The following is a 19,567-nucleotide window of genomic DNA, read 5'->3' on the forward strand; positions in this document are numbered from 1 at the left end:
AGACTCTGTTTACGCCACAAGTCAGCCAATAGAGTTAGCCCTGAAGCCATCTATATCACAGGGAAGTCTCAGGTATAAATCTGCAGCACACGTGGATGGAGGATCAGCCAAGCCTCTGGAGCTGGTCACATTTTCTGTCTCACACTGACTGGGTTAGACAATGAATAAGCCCAGCAGCTTTGGGGGCGGAGGGAAGAGAGAGAGAGAGAGAGAGGGAGGGAGGGAGGGAGGGAGAGAGATTGAGAAAATTCTTTATTCTATGGTAATGTTTCAGGCTTGCCTTTGGCAGTGATATGTTCCTGAATGACCACTCTTGAAAGCACCTGGGTGACCAGAAGCAATGCCAGTTGCCTCTTGCCACCATCAGCCTGGCCTTTCTACTTGGTTACAAGGCTTTGCAATGGCCTGTTTGCATCACTCCAGCAATTAGGGCCAAAATACCATTTGAAATTACCTCCAGAACAGGTCAGATACAAATCAGTTCAACTAATATTCCATGTAAAACAAGAAGGCTTTTAGTTTGGCACTTGTTAGCTCTGATTTCATTACACCTTCACACATACATACTGGACCTTCTCAGCTCACGATGGCATTTCTTCTTCTTCACACTGCACTGTACTAGAAAACTCATCTTTCCCTTCCTTTGAGTGCACCTGGGTCACGCCATCTTTCCTTTTTGTCATCATCCAACTTGGTGCAGGTGCATTTTCCTCCCCAGTGGCTAGCAAGGACGCCTCCGGCAGATCTTAACAAAACCGCGCATGTGCTGTCTGCAGAAAAGCTGCTGAAGCACGACCTGCTCAGACTCCAGAAGTAGCAAAGGAAAGGCAAGGCAAAGGGCACACTCTTCTCCTTTCTCCTAGTTCATGGTGCTGCAGCCTTTGCCCAAAATCCCTGAGAAAGCTACCTCTTTTCTCTGTGCCCACTTATGGGCCATGAATAGAAGTGATAAAACATCCACTACTCAAGTATGATAGCCCTGGTTATCTGTCCCTCTGGAGAGTTCTTTCTTTAGCAAGAATGACCTTCATAAGTCACACTTTTCCACCAATATTCCCTCCGCCCAGCGTTATGAAATAAAATAGTAATTAACACCCACTCAGCCTGACACCAACTATTTATTTTGTTCTAACTGTGTGGTTTCCATATTATCACTGCCCACCCTGCCGTTAATGGAAATGTTAATAACCAGCGCCAGGTTGTTGTGACAGATGCTTGGGCTCATTATCAGAAATTCTTATTTACCGCTCCATTAAACGACAGAACTGCACAAAAAAAACAATTCAATCAAAACTAACTGGAGGAATTTTAACAGCTACATTAATAATCCAAAACATAAATAAAGTTAATGTCTTTTGCATGTTTGCCATCGGCAACTCTATTGCAAAATTATTGTTCTACAATTAAAACGTGAAAGGCAAAATTGAAAATAGCCATTATCCTAGTGCTCGGTTAAAACTGTTTGTTTATTATATTTTTTGTTTCCTTTTGGATGGAATTGGGTGCAGCGAATGCACGAGGTGACAGTGAGCAGCAAGCAGAGCACAGCGAGGCTCATTCGCGGGGCACGCGCGTGTCTCGTCGCTGCCCCGTCTCCTCCGCGTCTCACGGGGGAACGAAGGCGGCAGCGAGCTGCATTCACGGCAATGCAGCGCTGTTCTCTGAAGGGCCGAAAATCTCAAGATTTCGAGACTTTTACAGCACACATCAGGGTGCGAGGCCAAACCGTTCACACAATACAAACCTGAAAACACGGCTCGGCGATTTGCAGATGATGACATGCTCGGGGAAACAGGAATATGCACAATCACGGAAAAAATGGATCGCTTTAGCAATGTGTTTTCTTCCTAACTAGTGACACTGTTCTCTGTCCTGAGCTGACAGCTTCAGAGTACTCTCAATATGCAGGTCTGAAGTGCCGTCTACAACACCGTTTTGACTTGAACTCCACTTGCCAGGCTAGAAAAATGCTTCAGAGATGCGACCGTCAGGAAGAGCTGGTGATACAGCCCGTCGCCGCACTCACCACCCTTTCCGCAACCCCTTCTGGAGCACGTCTAAGGCACACAAAGGTTAAAAACTGCCGACCATCATTCTCCACTGACACCCTCACTGCTGGAGCTGCACTTTTGCTGGCAGGGTGTTGGCAAATTTGACAGGAGAAAACAACAAAAAGATAGTGTGGAAAAAGCCATTTCTCTTTTCTACCCCAGAGCTTAGACGACATGCAAATAGTGTTTGGTTTTGTGCCCTGTGAGTCTGTCCCTCTGCTCAGCTTTCAAAGGCTGGGGCGTCCCTCCCCTGGTAAGCACAGATTTCATGTTGGTAACAAGGGACAGCAGAAGAGTGCTGCTTATGCTTGATGCTGCTCTGTGCAGACAGCACGTTAAGGGTGAAATGAAATACTGCAAAAGACGTAAATACATCCCTACAGACTCTACCTGTTTGAAACCCCATACCATTCGCCGAATGCATGGGGAGCCTGTACCAATAAAAGCAAATACCTTTGAAAGGTGAATTCAAAAGCCTTTTGCCTTCTAGAAATGCAGTTCTGAGCTTTCTGAGCTCTGAGTTTTTTCATGACCGTTGATATCACTAATACATAAAAGCAGGGTTAAAGCTGCATACCCCACACTGCTGTAGGTGTTAGTGACATTATCAACTACAGCAGGAGTGACACGGACCCCAGGGGTTCACTCTCAACTCTTAGCAGGTAGAAAGCATCTCACTTTCCCTGAAAAAAGGTATGCATTCATCATGTCTGAGTCTGTCCATGTATCCTGCATTGGCATCTCAGGCAGATATTTGCAAACATTTATTTTCTTACCAGATTTCAATTCACCTTTAAGGCTGTCTCTGAAATTCTCTCTCTGCCAAAAATTACGGAGAAAAGCCTGAGCAGACTGCACAGTAATTAGTAGAAAATAATAACACTGGGCTGGGATGATGTTGGCAGGACTGTGCAAAGACAACAAATCTATCTGGAAACACAACAAGAGGGAGAGTCAACATGTGCTCATGAATAAAGTTACACACCTAAATCCACATTTAAACATCTCGCTACCCTGATTTTTCAGTCACGTTGAACAGTGTCTGCTCATGCTGCAGCCAATCTGAGCTCGCAAATGCCTACAACCTCTAGAAGAGGTGCTTAAAATCCCGAGGGGCCAGCCTGCACCAGAGCTCCTCAAACTGCAGAAGGTTCACCTTAGTTTTTCCTGCCGCTTGCCTGGCACATTTGCTCTGTGGGCTGTGTGGCGCTGACAACTTGCCATCAATGCGCAGGTACTGCTGCGCTTCCATTCCTTTTCTTAGTGACAGTTGCTACGATGCTCTGTAGCACAGGTAGGCTACAAATCCTTGTGATTCATCGTCTAAACTTAATAACTGTTTTTATGAAATATTCTTTGCTGCTGCTATGTCTGCTCAAATTCTGGTAGCCCAGGAGTTCTCCTCTACTGATTTTCCTAGTACTATGTCAAGAAATTTAGAGACAAGTGGGGGTAAGACGCCTGATACTCAAGCCATTTAAACAAACATGCAGACAAAAATGAGCAGAAAGCTGCAGTGGATGAGACTGAAGTTTTTCTATGCATCAGCTTGATCCCACAGTTTCAAACAATCCAGGTAGATTTCTGTTTCGTAAAGACATCTGATCCTTTTCTATCTGGCAAGCACTTTCCTTTCAGTTCATCAAAGCACGGTTTTGTGAACATGCCTGCTTTTATTCCCTAGCAATCGATATATTTGCATTTTGGTGTTAGCACCTAGAGGCCAGAATCTCATTGCACAATGTACTGCATAAACACAGAACAAAGAGACAGCTCCAGGCCTGAAAAGCTTCTAATCCGTATGGCTACACATTATAATGGAGAGGTAGTTGCAGCATGTTCCAGCGTATTTGCAGTAATCTTATCTACCTAGCCACTAACGACAAGAGAGAAGACACAGCAATGTCCAATTTAGCTGGTGCTAACAATTAAAGCATGCACATGCAGCACCTCAAAAGTTTACACCCGGTTTTACCAATCATGGAAAAACAGAGCTGGAAAAGAACTTGGGAAGGGTCAAACAATCCATCCTCCTGCGTCATCCCGGGGAAAGCTCTGCTGGGCAGATCTTTGTGTAATCTTGATCATGGACCTCTTTCCAGACACCCCCCGCTGCCCCCACGCAAACTCTGCCAGCGTAACCCCATCTTCAATCTTAGCATTTAATCTTAGGTTACGTTTTTTCTTAATGCATTTTCTTTTTCGCATTTAAGCTCTGTTCCTACAGTGGACATGGAGAACTGACTGTTCCCTTTCGCTTTGCAGCAGCTGCCCTCAAGTTATGGCATAGATAAGCAATAGTTAAGTGGATTATAAAAACCAACCACAACAAAAATGGAGAGGTCACAAGATGAAACAGCACGACTACACTGATTAGCAGGGTGGGCACAACAAAAAGTTTTCTTGCAATATTGTCTCAGAGAAGTGCAAGGATGGTATCTTTCAAGAGCGAACAAAGAGGTATCTCTGCAGATGTTTACAATCACTCCTTCCATGGAGGAAAAGCTGCACGAGAGAAAACTGTTCAGTGTTTATTGGCCACGTCCTTTGGGTGTCTGTGAAAAGGAGGTGGGAGGAACTAACTCGGTCTCCGTGCAGCAACACCTCTGGATGCCATCAGGAAGCCGTGTGAACTATGCTGATTAATTCAATAACAATAAGTTAATTGTGCTTCAGAAATAACTACTGTGAAGCAGCCTTCCGCTGTGACAAAGCAGTACAAGTTGTATTTGGAATGTAAAAGATATTTCCCACCAACTTCTGGCTGTTTTAAGCTAGGCTACATTTTGTGATGAAAGTACTTTTTTTCCCTTTTTTTTTTTTTTGGTGCCTTCCAGTATCACTGAGATCTATTTTAGATGCAATAAGACAGACAGATCCAGCCACAGAGGATACATACTGACATCCTTAACCCTTCCAACACAATTCCAGTTGCTAACATTTGACCTGACTAGTGCTTTAACCACCTTACTCAGGCATCACAGTTTGGCACCAAAGACTAGTGCTCTGCCAGTTGTTAACTTAGACGGGTTCATGGTCATGCTGAAACCCGAAGCAAGTCTCAGAAAAGGAGCAATCTGTTCTCCTCCATCTTTGAGAAGCCCCACCTCCTACTAGGGGAGCTAGAACAGCTGCAAAAAGCCAGGTTTTAGTGGGCAATTACCTTTCTTCAGGGGAGAAATCTGTGTGTTGATTTACATCATAGCATGGATCAGGGTAAGAGAAAATGGAACACTCCCTAGTCTGCAAGAGACCAATGGACGATGATACAAGAACTTCTTGAATAACATCTCCGTTACCCTCACAAACACTGAGAAAGGGGGAGCACAATGTAATCTAAGGAAAAACAGAAAGATAGCCAGAACCACTCTGGCAGAAAAAAGAGGCCGGTCAGCAGACAGAGAATGGAGTATCAGGATGGGGCTTTTGGGAACCAAGCACGCCTGCTATTACTTTGCTTTGCGTCATATTGTCCAGACCGACTAACGCAGTTCCCTCCCTGAACATGGTGAGTGTGGAAAGTACTTTTGTTACATCCAGTTTCTAAGGGTATTACAGACATAAGAAAGCATAAATAAAAGTAGCTGCAAATGACAGCCATATGGAACACCCCCAGCTTCTCTCTTTAGTGTGGGGAAGCTTCCCAACTCTCTTTAGGGTTATCTTCAGCATTTCGGAGAGGTACAAGGAGGGGAGAAGGGGTTAAAGAGGGACAGACAGATCATACTCACCACACTTATCAGAAAAAGGCTGAAATGAAACAAGGATTAGAAATGGAGTATCCTTTCCATGGACCCAGACTCTAGGAAGTTATTTGCCAAAACCATTTTTTCAAACCAAAGAGGCAATCATGTTCTGAAGAAACCTCCACAGATATGACTTATTCATGAAGAAGCTTTATAAAATGGCAAACGAGTCAAGCAGAAACAATTCACACCCACTCGCTCACCTTCTCTTCCAGCAATGGTGAAAATCCTGTTGCTGTGATTACTAATCTTTGAATACAGTTTTCAGATATCCCAAAGAGCCATGTGCAATCCAGGATTTCCACAGCGCAGATACGATCCGAATGATGCAGAAAAGGTACCAGGTTTGCATTACAATGTCTACAAGCAAGGCCTGGCTACCTCACAGAGTAGTACTGCAAAACGGTTACAGCCTGCAGACAGAACCCAGACACTTTGCTGCTGCCAAAGCCCACAGTTCTACTTACCTAATAAAAGCCTTAAATAGACTATTACTTTGGATACGGAGACCATCCATCAAGTGACTGGGAATGTCCTGCCCAAAGGAGAAGCCCTTACAGAACTGTCAGACTGCCTATGGAAAGGGCGCACGGGTAGTTAAAACAGGAAGGGGGAAAACAATAAAAAGAGCTTTTTTCTCTATTTTTTATGTGTTGATGAGGATGCGCTCCCACCTAGGCAGGCAGCCGATCCGTCAGCAGAGCTGGACCCATGAGTGGGAACAGCAAGAGTCTGACAAGCATTAGGTACGCACAAACAAACAGGCTTAAACCTACGAGCTCAAAACCCCCCTCGCTTACATCAATGTAAATCAGGGTTGGCTCCACTAAAGCTAGTGGAGCTAAACCAGGGTGAAAGTTGTGTAACTGAGAGCAGCATTAGCTCTGATGAGTGCAGGATTTGCCCCCCAGGAGGTACTGAGGGTTGCTCAAGTATGCAAGAGATGGCAAAGAACTGCTGAGCACCTGCTACATCGGCCTGACTCCTCTCTCACTTACACCAGGAGGAGTGGGAGCAGCACCATGGGGGAAAGTGCCATTTTCAATTCTCTGAAAATAGTCTATCCACTAGATTGAGTCAAAGCTACATGCTTCAGACTCTCTCCCTGGGCGCCGGGTTCCCACGACGACTCCTCCTCCATTTATAGTCTTGCTCCTCTCATTATAACTTGCTAGTCCCCCACTCTAATATCATAATATCACAATGTCAGCAGTCAAAAGCACCCACTCAATGTTCACTAACGGTAACAGCAGCAGCTACTAAAGCCTGTATGAGCACCGACAGTTCCTTATATGCCACTAAAGTCAAGAGACATGTATCAGATAATTAGGGTGAATCTCCTCTGTATTTGCCATATCCCAGAAGTTAAAACCCATATAAAAAAAGTCAAACTGAGCAGGTGAGATCTGCCACTGAGATAACCTTTCTCTGTGGCTTTTGAAACAAGTTGGGTAGTCCACCCCCACGAGGGATTAACTTAGGATTTACAAATTGCCACGGTCAGGGAACCTCAGGGTGTCTACAGAGGACTGTGATCTTGTGATCCCGGGGAGAGAGAGAGAGAGAAAATTTACATCTTCTGGATTTTGAACGAGAAATCTTTGTTTATTTTTTAATTACAGACTTCCTGAGTTCAGTTCATCACTGTGGTCCCATACCCCAATTTCACCCTAGTGCCTGGAGTGCTGTGGTCATAGTATTTTAGAACATTGTTAATTCACCATTTCATAAAAAATGGCAACCTTTTTGCTTTCAGTCTGCAAGGGGCAACCTGAAAGGCCTTGAGTTCCCTGGCTGATGATGGATACAGCAAACAGATGTCAGAAAAGAAAACCTACTGTGCTTCTCTACAGCTGGGTTCACAGCAAAGCCATAAAGAGGAGGCAAAGCCACGGGAGCTGAGACCCAGATGAAAAACCTCACAACATTTTGCTCTTGTACACCAGGATGAATGAATTCAAGCAGTGTGTACAAGGACAGTACAATTAGAAGAAACAGATATTTGGCTGCAAATATAACCCTTTAGTCAAAAATACTCAAATTCCATCCTGTGTCTGCTGGAATATAAGTTATCAGCCAGGGGTTTTCTCACTTCTTTAACAGTGTAATTTATGGTCCATTTTGCTTTAACAGCAATTTCTCATGTATTTTAAAGGAAGGTTAATTCCTTTGCTTATAATGGAGTTGCTTCGCTGTAAGTTCACTAAGGCTTTGCACACACGATTGCAACGCTCAGCCCTCCGCCTTCTATGTCCTGTGCACGGATGTCCCTGCACTAAGTTCTTCACAGGCCGTATAACACAGCAGCAGAGCTGCTAATAGCCAATTTGTCCTAGCACTCCCACTACCGTTTGCACCAGCTACACAGCAAAGACAGGAGCTCTGCTGATAAATTCAAGCGTGGACAGCATCTCTGTCTTGGGCTCGAGTCAGTGCTGAAAACCAACATCAAATTGTTGGGTTTGTAAGAAGGAAGTTCATCATCTGGGCAAGCACTGCATGGCAATCGCAGTTCAATGCCACCTGTGCTAACAGTAACAGCCGAAGAGAAAAGTAAGCTCAGTTGATCAGAAACTGATTATATTTTTGCATGGACAGAAACATCTTTCCTACACTGAGACGTAATAAAAAGAGGCAATTAAACCAGAGCTAAACAGGAGCTGTTGCACTGTATAAAGCATTGTGCTGCACCAAAGGCTGCTTATGACCAATATTAACAATTTAATGAGCCGTTAATGAGGCACATATTCAGCTTTTACTTGCAGCATGAAAACATTGCAAATCATTTTAGGGAGCTTCTGGACTGCCAATGGAGAATTAAAGATGTCAAATAAGCCTATCAAATCTATGTCTCAATCTGGACACTATGTTCCAGTGCATTCTTAAAATTCCTTTTTCTATATGGTAGAATAACTTGCTTTGACAGCAATACAACTCGCACTTAGACTTTGCCTCCTTCTAGCTTGACATTAGATTTCAGTCTCCAGAGAGCTGCAGGGATGTCTTTTTGACATGTTGACATTAAGGACACTTCTTCCACAGACTCACACTGGCACAGTTACATTCCGCCTTACCGTTACCAGATTACCGTTACTGAGCTAAGCTACCAAATTTGGAGCTTTAATTATGAAACCTCTGTGCTCATCTAAAAAACAGATTAAGATCCTAAAGCTACCCTTAAAAAGTAGCCAGTCTGAGCAGGAAAGGGAGCTAAGGTTTATACAGAGAATTCATATCCATAAATCCCCAGCAGCGCAGCTCCACCAGTAACAAGCAGTGACTAATGCTCTAATGTAGGCACACTTTTGTTGTTATTTTTTACTGTCCTGTCACAGCCCTGCTGGATTAGATAATGCAACTGAGTGCTATCTATACTGCTATTACCACCAGTGGAGCTGCATTGATGGGAACAACACATCCAATTTGGGCTTGCTGTAGACAAGCCCCAAGTGAAAACCATGTATACAGCGAGTCTGGATGAGCTTAAAACCCACCAAGAAATACTGATACGATCTACCCGGTGGCTGATGCTACTTTCAGAAATGGAAGGCTCTTGGGGTACAGGGGTTACAATCGTAACGGTTTCCAGTAATGCAAGAGAAACTGAAAAGAGGTTTCTTTCCCAGTCCAAACAGGAAATGTCTCTTCACTCCTCTTTTTTTACCCTCCATTTTCCTACAGCTTTCCTTCCTTACTCTGCTCTCATCTGACTCTGCTCTTTTGGCACAGTGTTTGAGAACGTGGCTTGGATCTTTTAACTCTGAGCTCAGCTGAGGACCTCTCCTCACTTCGGTAGAAAGGCACTGGGGGCAGGACAGAAAGCCAGTGTCACTCCTGGAGGACAGTCAAGTGCTGGGTAAAAATAACTCTCAACTGAACACGATGCTGGAACAACTCTGCAGACTCTTTAGACTTAAAGGCGAGGGAAGAAGGAAAATCAGTGTTTCAAACATACCCTGTGATCCCCCCAAAAGCAGTCTTTTCCTGCTAATGTTCAGAAGTCAACTATTACTATGTAAATACCTCTTCAGATTTCAAAGGCTTGGTGCTTTTAGAGTATCAAGGAAGGTCAACCCCTTTGTTTATTGTTTGAGCAAATGAAACCAATAATTTAATATCTTTATTATATTACTTTCCAACAGCTCCCCTCCATCCTCTCTTGTTTATCAAGGGAAGATACTGCCAGTAGGCTGACAGGTTTCAGACTACTGCAATGCGCAATGGTCAAGTTAATCCTCTTCTTCCCTCCGCCAGTGGAGTCTGGGATGGAAATGCCCAACCAGTTCTCCTAGCGGTGCCAGCAGCAACGTGCTCCCTATCTGCATACGCACAGTCAGTCTCTGAGAGACACCACGCATGTGTCCCAAGCAGATAGGAGAAAACAGCCACGGGGGCCGCAGTAGACTGACTGAAGCTGCCAGCTCTCATGTGTTGAAATGTTGTCATTCCTCTTGCACGCTGTTAACAAGGAGGCACAGGGGACTTCTCTCCGTGGCATCTTCTCAGCTATTTTCTGGGCAGAGAAGGAGATAAAGCTGCTATGCTATAGAAGAAAGGGGCACCCGAGGTGGTGACAAGGGACTCCCTTCTCCAGAAGGCAAGCTAGAAAGGGGAGATGACACCGTGTAGGATATTTTGGATGAACATATGAAAAGAATGAGGCCTGTATAAAGAGACGAAAATAGTGAAGGGCAAAGCAGCCTTATACTGACAACCTTCTCCAGCATTAGCAGGAGACACCAAAGAGCATGACCTGAGCACAAATAACCAGGTGAGAAGGGACAAGAGCGTTTTGCTAGAAGCAGCTCATAAAGGGGAGTCAGGTGTCTAGACTCCAGTCTTTGCTTTCCTATAAGGCTGCTACCTGCTCCTTTTTCCTTAGCATGACTTCTCCTTCCTCATGCAGATGTTCAGCCCCATGTTTTATTCTCTCTTTCCCAGCTCTAAACTGCTATTTTTGGTCTTGGAGCTTTCCAGGTGGATTCAGCCTGCAAAATGCTGAAGATACCCAGGCAGCTCTGAGTGCTCCTCCCGATGTAACTGGCAGAGCAGAGCCTCCCACCCACCCTTCCGGTGCAGGTTAGCAGGCAGCTCCTGGCAAAAGAAAAGGGTTTTGGAACTCTAGGGACACCTGTGGTGCAGCGAGCAGGAGGGCAGATGAAAATAATTGCAGAAAAAAGTGAGAACAAGGATATTTGCTTTGGCTTCTGTAAGCTTTGCAAGAAGGGATAACTTCAAGTTTTTGAAGGGGGGAGGAGAACAAAGGAAAGAAGCAATTGTCTCTTTGTCCCACTCCTGCTCCTGTCTAACCTACAGTTTTGCATTGATGAAAGTGGTGCGGACAGGAAACTTGCTTTTCCAAAAGGTGATGTTACGTCCAGTGCAGCATTTCAGTGCAGGACTTCTAAGAAGTGACTCCGTCACCCAGCTTTTTGCTCCTTCCCTTCCCATTACAGAAATAGCTGTGATAGATTATTATTAAAAAGAAGAAGAAGAAGAACAACAACAACAACAACAACCCAAAAAAACTCAGCCTCATCAGTTCTTGTGAATTCTGAAGGTCACCAACATCATCATCAGTTATAATGTCACCCATCACTCCCCTCTTCATGCAAATAGATTTATCACCTGTTGAAAGACAAGTGTCTCTCGATGTGCTTCCCCCGTTCTGTTACCTCCTCTCTGCATACACACACTGTCCCTCCAGCAGCAGCTGGAAGAAATTATGAATTCCATTATTTTTCATCCAGAACAGCTTTGCAGTATACGGGAGAAGCACTGGAGGCTGCAGGCTCGTTAGCACAGGATTTGTATTACCACCTTCCATTTTATTCACCTTCTGAAATTAGGTGAAGCATGCCTGCCCCAAACCTGTGATTTCTGTTTAATTAAAATGCAGGTAGCAGAGTCTCCTGAGCTCCAGAGCCCACTGCACAATCAGATAATGATAGCAACCTGGTAAAATAATGCTCTTGATATAGCAGCGGCTCTAACGGAGTCCTAATTTCAGTCAAGCAGAACACCACCTCTGGCAGCAGCTGGTTAGGACTAGGATGAATATCAGTATCCCGACTCTCACTGAACATTCACTGCCTTTCCAATCAAAGCTGCATTCCCTGACAGCTGAACTGTTAAATGAATTAACAAGGCGAGTAGAGGGCTTGCCGAAGGGGCTGTGACTCCCTTCCTAATTTCTGCAAGTGGCGGCTTTCAATTTTTCTGTCATTTGTCAGGAGATGCACATGGTTCTCTAATGAGCAGGGCAGAGCTGTAGCCAGATCGAAACAGGCAACGTTACAAGGATTTTCTAGTCTGCCGAGGAAGCAGGTGGGGGGTGACAACACCGGCTTACCTCTGCTCGCAGCAAAATGACAGAGCAGCCTCCCTGGCACAGAGCACGGCTCTGTTTCGCGCGCTCCACAAAGAGTCCCAGCCCGCTCTCCCAGCATGGGCAATAATTGCTGCTCAGGTGAATGGGGTTTGCAAGCACCCGGACAGAAATCAAAGCAGAGCCTTCACCAGACCCTTTGATCTTATGGGAGAACACTACTGCAATGAAAAAAAGCTTTGCTCCACCTGCAGCAAAAAGAAACCAACCACTTGCACCTAGCCCCTTTATTCACCCAGGAAATCAGGATGCAGAGTCCAGTTGTTCATGCCTGGCATGTTGTCTGCCAGCGGGTAGTTCTCTCAGAGATCTCAAAATCTCTCCCTGCCCCTCAGCCAAAGGGGAGCAGAGCATCAAGACTACCCGAGGAGGACACAGGATGGATATGGCCAAGCTGCAAGTTCTCAGAGAAACATTCTGGTCTGGGTCTTTTTGTTTGATCAGCAAAACAGCCAGAAGGTTGTTTTTAATGCTATATTCTTTAAAGTTTGTCAGGGGGTTCCACTGCCTACTCAGGCTTTTTAAAAAAGCTTCAGCTGAAGGATCCAGATACAGTGATAGGAAAAGCTTCAAATCTAACAGGGGAGAGCACAAGAGAGAAAGGAAGATTTACAGATATTCCTCCTTCTGCACAGTTTATCTTGCTGCACCAGATGTAAAAGCTGGGTGTTTTAGTGTACTCATTCTGAACAGCACATCGGCTATTCCTATTTTACTGTGCCCCATGCTGCAGGACACAACGCCCACCTGGACCTGCTGGAATCTTGCTTGCAAAGGGCACGTTCCCCCAAGGGCACACGCTGTATATTCTCTTTTACAATAGAGGAATCTCTGTAGATCTGCCAGAATTACCACAACCCCTACAGCAGAATGAAACATCATTTAACAGTACTCAAAAGTAAATTATTTGGGGCCTTCAGAGCCGGGACTGGTCCCCTTCAGTCACCTTGTGTTTAGTGGTATTTCTCCCTAGCAGTGCTATGGCCAAGTCGTCAACATTTTTGCTTATTCAGAAGGTTTTCTCTACTTTTTACATGGCTGTCCCATTACCAAAGTTAAGCAGACCTGTTTTTCCCAGCTTGCTGCTTAACTGCCTTTACCATGGGTAAGAACATCAGGCAAACAATATCAAAAAGACTTGTATTTCCACAGCACACTTTAACTCAAAGGTGTCATAAATTAATTTAAAAACTTAAATTGCAATACCAGCTCCGATCACTTTACTCATGGTCTAATACACAGCCAGTTCTGGAGGTGGAAGCAGCAGTTATATAACAAAGCATAATAACTTCACACAACAGGTGTGAAAATCTGCAGGAAGATCCTACGTTCATCTTTTCTACAGCATGAACCTGAATTGTCCCTAAGCAGAGTTAAATCCATGATCTCTAAAAAACCCTCTGAGTCATGCTACAACTTGAGAAATGCCAGTCCTGACTGCTGGTGAAAGAAGGCCTCTCAGATATCTGAGCTTCCTCCCGAGTTTGCCCCTTCCATTCCCCTGTTCCTTGTCTGAATTACAATAAGGAAGATTTGGGCTGTGGGGTTTAAAGACATGATATAACAACATTTTCTTGTTTTCCCAGTTGAATTTATTTGCTGCGTACATGTATATAAATGTCTTTGCTGGCTCCATTTGCAGCAGTGAGATATTTAATTCTGAAACAAAAACACATTTTGAAGGCAGATACAGCTGAGTCCACTTGGGGCTTTCTTTGCAGTTGTTACAGGAAGAAGCTGGAGCAGCAGCAAAGTAGAAAAAATGTAAATATTGCCAACTGTTTCCCAAGAACCATGCTGCTCTGATTAATTTATGACTTTTTCATAAAAAGAGAGTGAATGCTATCCCATGAAAAGCTGAAGCAGAGTTTAAAAAAATGTGCTTTTCCTAGTTTGGAGCATCAGGGTATATAATGAACACTAATAAAATGAATTAGTGCTAAGCTTGAAAACTAAATTCTGCATTTTAGCCTTGAGACAGAAGAACAAAAGTGCAACCAGATTTGTTCAGGCTAGTAGACTGATCAGCAGGAGTGTTTGTGTCGCTATTCTTATTTTAAGCTCTAAAAGAAGTTGCTACAGCTTTTGATACTATAACTAACAAATATTTCAGCGCCAGTCTTTCTCCAGCTGGGGCCACCACAAATACGGCACAGTCATCGTGGCTGCCAGGAAGACATCAGCTATTCTAATCCTGCACTTCTCAACAAGAGATACTGAGAACAGAGTCAGCTCTGGGTTATGTGGGCTGTGCAAAATAACCTATTTCACCAAGCATTCAAAGCAGCACCTAGTTAACTGTCTTCTCCTGATTTCTGCTGCCTCCAGCCTTCCAGTGCAGGGATTTTAAATTGATTAGCAAGTTACACCTCATAAATACAACCTGGATTCATACTCTAGATCTATAATAAATAACAGCAAGAATAGTGCCACAGAACAACAACTTCTGAGGAGAGGCTGGATGGGGGGGGGTAAAAGAGTCTGCATTTTCTTGAGAGTACTGCCAAATGATCTGTGGCTCCAAAACTAACATTAAAACTAAAAAACAAGGGAGATTTGGAAAGCTAGTTCTTTTATTTTATAGTTCTCTGAGTAGAGATAGTGTCTGTGCATCACATCTTGCTATATTTTTATGCTGTTGAAGTCAAGAAGACATTGTGTTCAGTTTGTTTCTTTTCCCTTGTGGCTTTCCTATGCTCCACTTTTTACTTCTTTAACTTGAGTCAATTTTTCCCTCAAGCTCATTTGGTATGAGCAGTCATCTTTCTGAAACTGCAAAAACATTTTCTCTTCTTTCCTTTAAATGCACTTTCTTCACATATTCTCAGCTTGTAGATGGACCAGCTTTCAAATGGCAAGAGACTCTCAGTGCCAACTAACCTCTTCCAGCAGAGGACACTACAAAAAACTCTCAGACATCATAATTCTTGGAAGATTTTTCAAATCAGCCTTTTCCCAATACCTGAAGAATATTAAAACATGCTAGTACTTTTAAAAACATTGATTCATTTTCCTTTTACCTACCTGCTTCACCCACAAAGACTTCCACCGGTGTGCTGGTAGGGCTCTCACCAATTACATTATATGCTGTCATTAAAACTTCATATCTCTTGTATTTCTTCAACTCTGAAAAAGTAAATAATTACATTAGAAAGCAGACATTTTTTAGACTCCATCCCCTTTTTATCACCAGACTTCTCTCTCATCAAATACAGCAATAGACAGCGCACCAGTGCAATGGCTAAGTACTTCCATCCTTCCCTAATTCACATATCACAGCAGGATTTGCATAATTACAAGAGATCTTTGCAACAGAATGCCCAGATTTTCTGCTGGTTCCTCACTGTGTTGTTCCTGTAAGAGGGACAATTTCTGATAGGTAACTAGCAAAAGGAACATTTCTGGGTCATTCTTGCTGGCAGAAAAAGGAAGGACTTTGCTCTGAATATTCAACACGTGGATTCATTTTGATCTCTACTGGTAGGAAGCAATATAGCTTCAAGCCTTTCCCTAATCCTAGAGACCTTCATCCTGAGAGTCATCTAGCAGCTGCAGGGCTTGAGAGTGTCACTGCTGAAGCAGGGTGCAGAAGATGTGCAGCAGGGAGTCCGTAGTCCCATTTGAAGTACTGAACGCATATCTTTCTCCCTCAAAGCGATCACAGTTTGAACATCACTCACAAAGAGAAAGGAGAATTTGAAATCTGGACTCCATTTGGCCACCAGGCAACCAATTTATTTGCTGATATACAGAAACTGCACCAACAGATGAGATGGGAAAGTGAGAGCAGTGTGGAAAAAAGCAGGAAAACCCTATGCTATTCGGGTAAGTAATAGATGCAAAGAGGGGTGGAGTCGAATCATGTAAACGTCATTAGGGGAGGCCACGGCTGAGCAGCTTTAGGATTTGCATTTACAGGATGAAAGAATCAATCCTAACAGAAATATTTATCATCTAAAATATTTGACAGTGAAATTAGAGTACGAGAGAGATCAATAATATAAATTGCTGTATTTAAATCAGCACTGAACTGATTTAGACATGCATGGACAGGGGTCCAAATTTCTCCCTTTGCCAATAATTTTCTCTGCTATGTATGAATCACGTTGTACCCCTAATTCTGTAGCAGACAGCATATCATTCGTTTGGTAAGGTTCAATACAGCTAATCATATAAGTCCTTCTAGCTTCAGCTTCGTGGAGTGTTTACAATTGTTATGCCCATATATCTGACAGAGTCCAGCATCATTCCTTGCTTTCAGGTACACAGTAGATCATGCCTGATATATTACTAACTCTTTGCCAGCCCATGAATAAAACAATTACAAAATGTAAGATACAGACTTCTTGATTGGGATTACAGCACTGGACAACTTGTACAGAGAAACTTTAATTGCTGCCATCAAAAGCCACAAGGGAAATTTTAGTGCCAACTCAACGTGGAAGAAAATGGAACATCTGAGAGTTCATGCATGCAATTTCAGTTGGGATAGGGCTTCGTTTTTTTAGCCCATCACAATCTGTGACTCAAAAGCCTTGGGCAAAACCTATCTAGTGAACCATCATTACCACAAAGCAACTTGCCTTTTAACTCTGTCGAATGTTATTTTATTCATTTCCAAGTGAAAACACCTCTGGAGATGCATATAAATTCATTGGCCCCTCTCTAAACTGGCTTCATACTCATGGAACGCCTGAGCATCCCAATGCTTGAATCATAGGACTAATGATGTGATACAACTAAACTCAGATGGACTGCGAAATATGAAGGAAGCAAATCAAAAGTCATTTAGCATCAGTAATACTGGGATGTTACAGTCAATAATGTTTCACCTTCCCAGCAGCCACATTTTTACAACAGCTACCTACTTGCATCATCAATGTCTTCTGACATAGGAAAAGCAAAGGCTTAAAGAAAAAGGGAACTCGAGGAAGCAGAATCATTAATCTGAGTTAATTTCTGCTAGATCCACTGAGGGGAACCATAAAAGTTTGCCTATAGTGTATTTCAAACCATTACAAAGAGTCTCATCTAAAGGCAGTGTGCACTTACGTGTTAATTCATACGTTGTTAATGCAGAGCTGCTGTTCACTGTCTTGAAGCTGCTTTGGGCTATTCAGGGTAAGCAAAGCAGAAAGCTTGTTACAGTGCAAGGAAATAGTTATTGCAAATGATGTACAGCAGAGACAGAGGCAAATGATGCAGCACACATACACAGTTTGAGCTTTAGGACTATACCTTGAAGGGCAATAAAATCACATCACTCTCTTGTAACACATCAAAAGCATCTCATTCACACAGGGTTGTTTTATTTCCTCCTCAATCAGAAAATCTCACAAATATACAACACAGAAATGTTCTGATCCCTAGATTAAACAGAACAAATAAGTAAAAAGGCAATTTCTAGGGGGAAAACTCTTGACACTGTGCTACATCCCTTCTCAACATGCAGAATTTCAAACATGAGGGGTAAAGACCTGCAGCACAGGCCACAAAGAGAGAACACTTAAAATAGGATGGGACCTGCCTCTTTAACTGCATGTTAAATTTCCCACGGTTTCACTTTTAGCATTCAATATTCCTGCTGTGAATGAATTGTAATAACATGCTAAACTGTGCAAATCAGCAGGTCATTGTGGAACAGAGGTGTACTGAGGTGAGAACTGTCATATTATCAGGAGAGAAGAAGGAAATTTTTCTTGAAGTACTTCTGTCTCCACTTCTCTCTCTCTCTCTCTCTCTCTAGCTCCCTGGAGAAGTATGGCAAGATATTTTCTACTATATCGCTATCAGGAATATAGCTGCAGGGCCAGCCAAGAAAAAGGGACAGAGAGGACCAATAGGTTTTCCAGGCTCCCTGTCATGTTAGACTAGAGAGCACCCAAAGTCACCACTTTATGATAATATACACTGCCATTCTTTCAGCTTTTGCCTAGAAAAAACCTTTATGCACACCTATAGCTCTAGGATTGTTACATTTCTACTTCTTCCTGGCTGGAAGTCCGTTCACTCCTAGGACTTTCATTCAGGCCTGACGATGTAAATGAGGTTAGAGTTAGATGCTTAGGTTATATTTAAAACATCCACTTTTCCCACATACACAAAAAAAATCACTCTTTTTTTTTTTGTAGAAACCACTTTTATGGGTTCTGGTAAACACAGAAGATGATGTAAGATATTCACATAGTCTTCCTCAGCCATATTCTGCCACTCTCAGAGAGAATACTATTCTGAATATTCCACTGATGTCAACCAGGACAAAAGCTGGTCCCTCTGTGAGCGTGTCGCATTGCTGGGCCCAATCTGTCAGGCTCCTGCTGAGCACTCTCATCTTTGTCTCCCATCATCCTATTCTGCCTGTTCTTCCCTCTGATTTTCTTTCTAGTCTTCATCTAAAAAATCTTTTCATTTTTCTATTAGTTTTCTCCCTCTCCATCTTCTTTCCATGTGAGTCAAAACCCCAGTAACTAACAAGGCAAACACGCAGCTTAAACTTCTTGCTCGTTTTTGCTATTTTCTTCCAAAATAATAACAAACACTTCAAAATTTTTAAAATTCTATTTAAAATTTCTCCTCAGGTGATTTCTTATACTGCAAAAGGAAAAACAAAACATGAGTTATAAAAGCTATTAAAAAGTAGTAGGAAAGAAAACACATGCCAGTGGATGAAAATGCAGTCCCTCCCTTTTTTGTCTGAAGGCAGAATAAACCAGGCAAACATGAGACAGAAGTAGCAGACAGCAGGTACTCAGAGGCCACATGGAAGACAGAAGGTCACTTTAAGCACATTGGCATAGATTAGAAGTGATTGCTGATCATTACAAGTGATGCTGATCAAAGTTATTAGCCTTTTTCAGCATCTTCACCCTGATTGCGTAAAAGCTGAATTTCCCTCAGAACTCTTAGACACAATTCTGTGTCCTTTCCGCGGGCTATGGTGGCACTTATTGTCTAGCATAATGATGGATTACCATTCTTTGATACTACAGAGTCCAAAACACAGACTTACGTGTGAGCTCCGCTCGCAAAGCTGAGGGGTTCTTGATGCTTTTGGATTCTGTTCCAGATCCGGTGTCATAATCCAGCTCCCGATAGTAGATCCGGTATCCCAGCAGCAAGCCATTTAGACTCTCGACCTTTGGTGGCTGAAAAAAGTTCACATTAAGAATGCGCTTGTAAGGATGTGCATTGCAACAAACCTCCAACAGAGCAGACAGCAGGTTAGATGGACTCTTGCCATAGGCCCTGTGCAAAAGGACTAAGTTCTCTAATAAAAACAAGCATTATTAATATACAGGGTCAAATCCGTGTAATTTGAAAAACATGAGTCACAGGCAACTGATGATTTCATTCAGCTGTGGCAATTACAGAAGACTCTTTAC

At 43.2% G+C, this 19,567-nt stretch overlaps 1 protein-coding gene across 5 annotated transcripts in view; it reads right to left on the reverse strand.

Annotated features, from left to right (window-relative positions):
* Nucleotides 1-19,567, reverse strand: part of SDK1 (sidekick cell adhesion molecule 1) — a 430,635-nt gene that overhangs the window by 33,283 nt on the left and 377,785 nt on the right. For 4 of the 5 annotated variants that reach the window (XM_068908486.1, XM_068908485.1, XM_068908484.1 and 1 more), the window contains 3 exons: nucleotides 19,195-19,330; nucleotides 17,238-17,297; nucleotides 15,210-15,311 (listed from right to left, as the gene is read on the reverse strand). In XM_068908486.1, the coding sequence (XP_068764587.1) occupies nucleotides 15,210-15,311; nucleotides 17,238-17,297; nucleotides 19,195-19,330 (298 nt within the window). The remainder of the gene's footprint in view (nucleotides 1-15,209; nucleotides 15,312-17,237; nucleotides 17,298-19,194; nucleotides 19,331-19,567) is intronic. The other variant, XM_068908487.1, reaches the window with a different exon arrangement.

This window comes from Struthio camelus, chromosome 15, assembly GCF_040807025.1.
Source record: "Struthio camelus isolate bStrCam1 chromosome 15, bStrCam1.hap1, whole genome shotgun sequence".
NCBI classification, from domain to species: Eukaryota; Metazoa; Chordata; class Aves; order Struthioniformes; family Struthionidae; genus Struthio; species Struthio camelus.